At 31.5% G+C, this 8,992-nt stretch overlaps 1 protein-coding gene across 1 annotated transcript; it reads right to left on the reverse strand.

Annotated features, from left to right (window-relative positions):
• Nucleotides 1–7,549: 7,549 nt before the first annotated feature.
• On the reverse strand, nucleotides 7,550–8,747 carry OR4K15 (olfactory receptor family 4 subfamily K member 15). Its single transcript, XM_039843819.1, has one exon. It carries the CDS (start codon nucleotides 8,608–8,610, stop codon nucleotides 7,636–7,638), a length of 975 nt encoding a protein of 324 aa, XP_039699753.1. The 5' UTR covers nucleotides 8,611–8,747; the 3' UTR covers nucleotides 7,550–7,635.
• Nucleotides 8,748–8,992: the final 245 nt, after the last annotated feature.

Genomic DNA, 8,992 nt, shown 5'->3' on the forward strand with positions numbered 1-8,992 from the left:
AAAAAAATTAATATTAAACTAAATAAAACATAGTTTAAATAAAACAAGCAAAATTATATACTTCTTAATGCAATTATGTAAATAGAAATACTATATGAATTACATGCTTACTAACAATTGAAAATATTAAGAAATAATATGAAGAAAACCTCAAAATTTAAATATTATTTTAAATATTATTGAAATGATGTTTGCAAAAACATTCATTAACCTGAGAAAATGGTTAGATAATAAAGAGGAAGAAGGCACAAAAGTATATTTAATATATAACAAAATCTATATACACAGAAAAGTTAAACGATAACTAAAGTAAAGGTAAAGACAATGAAATATTTATAAATTTAATTTCAGTCGGGGTTTTCTTTTACTTATTGATAGTTTCTAATTTTTTATAATGAACTCAATTATATTTATGATAAGTTTACAAACTGTTTTGTGAATTTATGTAGTAATGCATATCTATTGGTCTTATGACTTAGTATTTTATTTTTATAGAAAAAATTAATATTTGAAATTCGTTCTTTTTCTGAAACTTATTTATTACTCGTTTATAGCTACTAAACTTCAGGTAAAAATTTCCTCTAGTTATAATCCATGGAATTTTTTTTTTAAAGTAATAGTTGTGTATGCATAATAATAGCCTCAGATTTAATAAAAGCAAGTTTTTAACAATGGATTTGTTTTGCAAAAAATATTTCACTATTTATTTAATTTTTTATATTTTAATTTTTTCTGATTACAAAAACAATGAATGCTTATTGCTAAAATTTGGAAACATGAAAAATATGAAGAAAATAATTATTCTCCCAACACCAAGAGGCAAACATTATTAACTTTAGCTACTCATAATTGATATAATATTGTACTGAAAAATACCACAATTACCATTAAATACTGATCCCCAAAATGGGCACAGATAACAGGAGCATAAAGGCTTTCAGTACAATAGGTCTTAAGTCATATTACTTACCTTCTACCTATAGAGTGTAGATTCTCAGGTCCTGCAGTCATAGACAGCTGGCACTCTAAAACTATACAACCATTCTAGACACAATAGAACCAGAAGATAAATAAATTAAATGGAAGCCCCTGGTTACATCCAATTTAGATGTTTATTTTTCTACTTGTCTGATTACTGTGTTGAATATGTTGAATATAAGTAGAAAGGATTTTTGCATCTATGTTCATTAGGGATATTGGCTTACGATATTTTTTTCATAATATCTTTGTCTGGGTTTGAAATCAGGCCTTGTAAAATGAGTTTGAGAGCTTTTCCTCCTCTGGAATTTTTTGGAATAGTTTGAGAAGGATAGATATTAAATTTTTTGAATGTTTGGTAAAATATGCCTGCGAAGCCATCAGTCCATGACTTTTATTTGTTGGGAATTTTCTGATTGTTGATTCAATTTTGTTAGTAGTTACTAGTCTGTTCAGATTTTCTGTTTTTACTTGATGTAATCTTGTAAGATTTTATATTTCTAGGAATTTATCTATTTCTTCCAGGTTGTTCAAATTCGTAGCATTTCATTATAATCATTTATATTTCTGTGGTGTTGGTTGTCACTTTTGTTTAATTTCTGATTTTATTTGGGTCCTCTCTCTTTTCTTTTTGATGTTTATCAATTTTATCTTTTCAAAGAACCAGCTCTTGGTTTCATCAATCTTTTCTATTCTTTTAGACTCTATTTCATTTATTTCCACTCTGATCTTTATTATTTCCTTCCTTCTACTCAGTTTGGGCTTTGTTTTTCTTTTTCTATTTCCTTTAGATATAAGGTTAGATTGTTTATTTGAGAAATTTCTTGTTTCTTTAGGTAGGACTGTATTGCTATGGATTTCTCTCTTCAAACCAGTTTGGCTGTGTCCTGTAGAGTTTCAGTCATTGTGTTTTAATTTTCAATTGTTTCAAGGTATCTTGATTTCTTTCTTGATCTCATTGTTAACTCATTCACTGTTTAGTAGCATGTTATTTTGCCTCCATTTGTTTGTGTGTTTTTCTTTCTTCTTGTAATTGATTTCTCATTTTGTACGTACCATTGTTATTGAAGATGTCTGATATGATTTCAATCTTCTTGAATTTATTGAGACTTGTTTTGTAGCCTAACTTGCAGTGTATCCTGGAAAATGTTCCATGTGCATTTGAAAAGAGCTTGGGATGAAACGTTCTAAAAATATCAGTTAAATCCATCTAATGTATAATTGAAGGATCTTATTTTTGTTGTCGTTCATTTTCTGTCTGAATGATTTACCTATTGAAATCAACTGAGTGTTCAAGTCCCCTACTATTACTGTCCCCTATGGATTATTGTTACATTCTTCTTTTTTATCCTCCTATATTTGTTTTATATATTAAGGTGCTCCTAAGTTGGATGCATAGATGTTTACAAGAGTTATATCCTAGTGTTGGATTGATCTCTTTATCTTTAGGAAATGCTCTTCTTTGTCTCTTGTTATAGCATTTGTTTTAAAGTCTATTTTGTCTTAGTATTGCTACCACAGTTTTTAAATCTCCATTTGCATGAAATATCTTTTTCTAACCCTTTACTTTCAGTCTGTGTGTGTCTTTAGTTTGAAATGGGTCTCTTATAGACGGCATATGTATGGGTTTTGTTTTCTTATTCATTCAGCTATCATATGTCTTGTGATTGGAGCATTCAGTCCGTTTACATTTAAAATGCTTATTGATAGATACATAGTTATTGCCATTTTGGTAATTATTTTCTGATTGTTTTTGTAGTTCTCTCTTCCTTTTTTATTCTTTTGCTCTATTCTCTTGTATATTGATGACTTTCCACAGAACTGTTTTTGGATTCCTTTCTCTTTATTTCTGGTATATATCTCTTATAGGTTTTTGGTTTAAGCTACCACGTGTTTCATATATATCAAGCTATGTTTATAGTAGTTTATTTTAAGTTGATGATTGCTTAAGTTCAGATAAATTCTAAAATCACTACAATTTTTTTATTTTCTCCTTTTACTTTTATGTTTTTTATCATTCTTTTTCACTTCGTGTGTGTGTGTGTGTGTGTGTGTGTGTGTGCTTGTGAGTATCTCTTAATTTATTGTTGTAATTACACATGCTCTTCCTACTTTTGCCTCTTAAACTTTGTTCTAGCTTTATAGTTGTTTGGCCCACTGCTTATTTTAAGTGTCTGCCTTTGTCAGTGAGAATTTTTTCTCTCCTGTATTCTCTTATTCATATTTTTGATATTTTCTTTTCTTCTTAAAGAAGTCCCTTTAACATTTTTTGTAATACTGGTTTATTTAGCTTTTTCTTGTCTAGGAAACTCTTCATCTTTCCTTCAGTTCTAAGTGATAGCCTTGCTAGGTAAAGTAATCTTGGTTGTATGTTCTTACTTTTCATCCTTTGTATGTTCTACGCCATTCTCATTTGGCCTGAAAAGTTTCTGTGGAAAAATCAGCTGATCGTCTTATGAGAACTCTCTTAATATATAAATAACTATTTTTCTCTTACTACTTTTAAGATTCTCTTTTTGTTTTTAAACTTTGGCCTTTAATTATGATGTGTCTTGATGTGGGCTTCTTTGAATTCATCTTGTTTGGGACTCTGCATTTCCTGGAATTGAATGTCTATTACTTTTACCAAGTTAAAGAAGTTTTCAGTCACTATTTCTTTAAATAGTTTTTCATTCCCTTTAGCTTTCTCTTTTCTTCTTCTGGTACTCTCATGATATGAATATTGGTATGTTTGATGTTGTCTCAGTGATCCTTTAACCTACCCTCATTTTTTAAAAATAATTATTTTTTTGCTGTTCTGGTTGGTATTTTCTTCTACTGTGTTTTCTTCATTGTTTGCTTTTTAAACCTAAGTATTAGTTATAGGTTTTTTTTAAAAAATGCATGATCGATTGGTACCGTTAAAATCTTATAATATGATTATTTTTTATGGTGGCCATATTGCAGCAAATAATATGGTTATCAGTCAATGAGAGGAAGGAATTATAGCAGCTGGTCTGCTATCCATTCAGCTCTTTCACCAGGAGGACATCTCTTGGGATAAAGGGGTAAAGGTTTCATGAATGTAGACTTATTTCCTGTTAACCTAAAAATAAAAGTCCAAAATGAGAGGCAACAAGCATTTATTTGAGATCCAAAAAATAACTATCAGGAAGCACTGATTCAGACAGAAACCCAAATAATGTTCCCATTAGGAGGTGAAGGCAAGGGATATTTATGAGAAAGGGAAAGGGAACAGCTTCATAAATAGAAGGAAGGCATTTATTAGGTGCAGATAAACTAACATAGTGATGTTAATTTGGGATACAGTGTTGATTTAGGTCCAGTCCAAAGGTTATTTTGCCCAGTTTTAACATTTCAAAAGCTTTAGGAATAAGACAAGCAAGGCAGTTCCTCTGGGATGGCAGGTCCCACTCCATTAAAAAGACTCTGTTTATATTACTTTTTACGCTCCAAACATTAAGTTGTACACATTAAATACGTGCAACTTTTGTTTGCCAATTATACCTCAATAAGTGATTTTTTAACATAAAAAGTAAAATGGTTTAGATGTACATAGCATATTGAAATGGGTATCTCCAACATTTTTAAGCTCTGACTCTGTGCCAGCAATATGCTTATTGCTTTTTCTATACTATTGCATTGAGTCTTCACAACCATTTATAGTTTTGCTGAGGTTAGAGATAATCTAATAACTTCAAAACAATATGACTAATAAGTGGTTGAACAGAGACTGCAACCGGAAATTAAACTTGGAACCAAATTCTTAAAAAGTCTCTTTCCCCAACACCTTGTAATTGAAAACTTTATTTTAAATTTTACTTTAAAATGTTACAGAAAATATGTTAATAGATTTTTAAAATTTAGATAAATTCCAGAGGTAATTTTTTTTTATATACCTAAATCCCATTAGTTTTGAATTTAAGAATAAGATTTTACTCTAACTATATTATAGGTCAAAATAAACTGGTTTCATTTTACATTATTGAGAGGAGTCTCATAACATTATCAATTGTTTACCTAAAAGGAAAGCAAAGTTATCTCCTGAACAGCAGACATCTTTTCCTTCTTTGTCCTCCCTATGCAAAGGCTCCAGAATACGTACTTCTGTTTTCTACCTCAGCCTTCTTGTCAACATTCCCCTTGTCCTTTCTTTCTCTCGGTTTTATGATTTAGGTCCCTAATGCTTTCTGATATGACTTAATTTTACAAAATATGATGTAACATGATAGGACATGATTCTATGTAATGTTTATTTAATTAAAAAAATAAATGTTGATTGAGCATACAATTTCAGAGTCTCCATTGTTTCTTCCTAGGGGAAAAAAAAATACCCATATTGAGCAAGTTTTTATAAAGTGTCAAAGTGATTAAGAAAAATAAAACTTGGTTGTGTATCCCCAATTGTTCTTCTGATAAAAATTTTGTCCACAAAAAAGCAAGTTGGGACTATATTACTATACTGAAATAGTTTCTTGTTTCCTCAGACTCATGCTATAATATTTAGAGGCAGAGTAGGATAGTGGCTAAGCAAATACTCTTGGCAAACAAACTGCTTGGATTTAAATTCTGACTCTGCCACCATTAGCTGCCCTGACTTTGGCAGGTTATTTCTTCTCTCTGTGCTTCAAACTCCTGCTTTGGAAAACTGGGCATAATCATACTTACTTCATTTTGAGAGGATTAAATACGTTAATGTATGTAAAGACCTTAAAGCAGGACTTAGAACCAGTGCCTAACACATGTTTGGTTCTATGTAAGTATTGTTACAATGACTGCCATCATCAAAATAAAATCGGGTCTACAGAAAAGTAAATTCTAGGGCTGGCAGATTTTTAGATTATTTACAACAGTCTTGAAATTCTTTTCCCTTTTTTGTGTGTTCTTAATACCTAGTTTATTTTGTATCTGTGCACATTACTGTGGCTTTGTTTTTCTTAGTTTTTGTTTTTATCATTTGAATGTATAGTAACACATTGTATTAGTCAGCCTGTGCTCTTGCTATATGACTGACTTAGAGAGGAACTTACCCTCTTGAGTTAAGTCTTCATCTTTTAAGATTTTTTTTCATATTATGAGTAAGAAAGAGGTGCGATAGGGTAAGCAGAGAGTCACATTTTCTGCACAGGTCACAGCCTACTCCATACTAGGCAGTAGGATATTCTAAAAGTGTTCCGTTCTGGGCAAATGTTAAACCAAAAAAACAAAGCACACAAACCTGGACCTGAAATCTACTCATCGCTTTCTAACTGTATAAACTTGCTCAATATCCTTACCCCTTCTTAACCTTATTTTCATTATGTCTAAAATAAACAGAACACATATCTAAGAGAAATGTTTTAAAACTTAAAAAAGATGTAAAAATCTTACTACGTGTCTTATTATAAAGTTTCAGTTACATTGTAATTAATATTAAGAGCACAATGATATATCATTATTTTTTAACATAAAAGTAGAACAGTGTGCAAAAGTAATGTAGAATTCTAGGAGCTTTGTGTTGTTTTAAAAAGTTTGAAAACATATATTTATTTAGACACTCATGCACATTTGTTTTTATTTTCATTTTGTTATGTTGATAATAAATTGGTACACTCTGGCTCAAAAAAAAAAAAACCACAACTTTTTTCTCAAAATAAAAGAGGAAAAGCCTAAGATAGCCTGCAGTGGGGAATCCTAGAATATTATGGTCTCATAAGTGGTCATGGATGATAAATTCATGAGTATACCAAAGATCTTGAAATAGGGTTTTGTTATTTTTCTGGACCTGCATTAGGCAATATAAAAATAAATGTTAACTGAATAAAAAGTTTATACATAAAAAGTAATCATTTCTACCAGGTATTGATATGTGAGACTACCCAATCTGGGAAGACAGGAATCATGAAGACGTAGTGGGGAAGAGAGTGTTTTACTCTAAGATTCAGGATCCCATCATCATGAAAAGGAGTAAAGAATTATAGTTCATCTTTTAAAGTCCCCAGATTATTGTATCCATATTAAACTGAAATTAACATAAACAAATACAAAACACACCTGTGAATAAATTTATTCAGTGAGTTGTTTTTCATAAATAATCTATATTTAGCAGCTACGCTGAAGAACGATCTGTGAAAGTGTTGAATTAAGTGCTTTCTTTTGAGCAGCCATGCCATTTTATACTTTTATAAAAGTAACACCAATCATAGAATTGTCTTTATGTGCTGTCATTTACCTAGTACAGTGTGAAATGTGTCCCTATCTAGGTATATCATATGTTCTATATATAAATAGATCTATTATATTTGTGGTATAAAGCTATATACTTATTACTCCAAAATTGGCATCTGAATAATACTATTTTAAGAGGAAGAGATACAGCATATTTACCACTTATAAGTAAATGTCATTGCTCAATGTCCTCAAAGCCTATATCTTAAAAAGTTTTAAATAAAAATATTAAAAGTAGGAAATAAAAGCAAAAAGAAAAAGCACACATTGGAGGAAGAGACTATTATAATCAGTAAGGTTCATTCTGTGGCTTTTTATTATCATCATTACTCTTTAATTAAAGTCACTTGATCGACCCTTCCCACTGGTCAGAATGATTTGCTTTAACATCACAATGATTCTGTTTGTAATTTTCTAGACACAAGGCTATGTGGTTACAGTCCTGTAAGTTTACTTCATTTCTAAGAAAAGAACATTTCTTATGACTGCAGAAACCTGGCCAGGCTTCAGATACCGACTCTTCAGTTTTGACATAGCTGACTTTACTTCTTTATTCCTTAGAGTATAGATAACTGGGTTTAAAATGGGAGTAAAGATGGTATAGAACACTGCAAGGATTTTGTCAACTGAATAGCTGCTGAAGGGCCACACATAGATAAAGATGCATGGTCCAAAGAACAGTGTGACCACAGTGATATGAGCAGTCAATGTGGAGCGGGCCTTTGCCATGCTAGCAGAAGAGCGATTCCTGACTGTAATTAGTATCACAGTGTAGGAGACAACCAAGAGGAGGAAGGAACTCATAGAAAGAAAGCCACTGTCTGCAACTATTAGTAAACTGACAACATAAGTGTCTATGCAGGCCAACTTGGTCACTAGAGGGAGGTCACAGAAAAAACTATCTACCTGATTAGGACCACAAAAAGGCAAGTTAACAGTAAATGCCAACTGGCTAGTAGTATGGATGAAGCCCACAAACCAAGAGAAGAGAACAAGAGCAATACATACACGGCGGCTCATGATTGTCATGTAGTGAAGAGGTTTGCATATAGCAACATAACGGTCATAAGCCATGGATACAAGGATCACCATTTCACTGCCAGTGAAAAGGTGAACAAAAAAAATTTGGGCCAGGCAGGCATCAAAAGAAATTACCTTGCGCTCAACCAAGAAGTCTGCAATCATTTTGGGAGTAGCAAAAGAGGCGACACATATATCAATAAAAGAGAGGTTTGCAAGCAGAAAGTACATGGGGGTATGAAGGCGGGAATCTGAAGTCACAGTGAGGATGATGAGGAAGTTGCCCAGTAGTATTGCTAGGTAAAGTAGAGAAAATATGAGAAATAAGAAAGGTTGGAGCTCCTGGGAATTAGAGAGTCCCAGCAACACAAATTCGGTCACCCAGGAAAGATTTGTCTCATTCATTGACTTTGGAAGAAACTTATCTTCAGTCACCTGAATAGGAGAGAAACAGAAATCAATGAACTGACCATGAGTTTAATTTCCCCATTCCACTTTGATCCGTAAGGATTCAAATTTCTACTTATATTTATGTATCTGAGTTTTCATGTATCATTAAAATTTACATAAACAACATAATGCTACTAAATAATGGAGGGGAGAGTTGCCAAGGTGTTCAACCAATTGGTATATGCAGTTACATGAATTTAATAATGTAATCAACAAATATATAAACGGAATTGAATATCTGAAATGTTTTCTTTGACATGACAGAAATTCAGTCTAAGAATCCACAAAGACAAAATATAAATCATTTTTTCTACAGTAAATGATGATAAATTTTTTT

The sequence above is a fragment of the Pteropus medius genome, unplaced genomic scaffold, assembly GCF_902729225.1.
Source record: "Pteropus medius unplaced genomic scaffold, Ma_sr-lr_union100, whole genome shotgun sequence".
In the NCBI taxonomy this organism is placed as follows: Eukaryota; Metazoa; Chordata; class Mammalia; order Chiroptera; family Pteropodidae; genus Pteropus; species Pteropus medius.

Bases quoted from the DNA above. Each gene is read 5' to 3' on its own strand.
- OR4K15 (XM_039843819.1), bottom strand. From the start codon at position 8,610: ATGAATGAGACAAATCTTTCCTGGGTGACCGAATTTGTGTTGCTGGGA.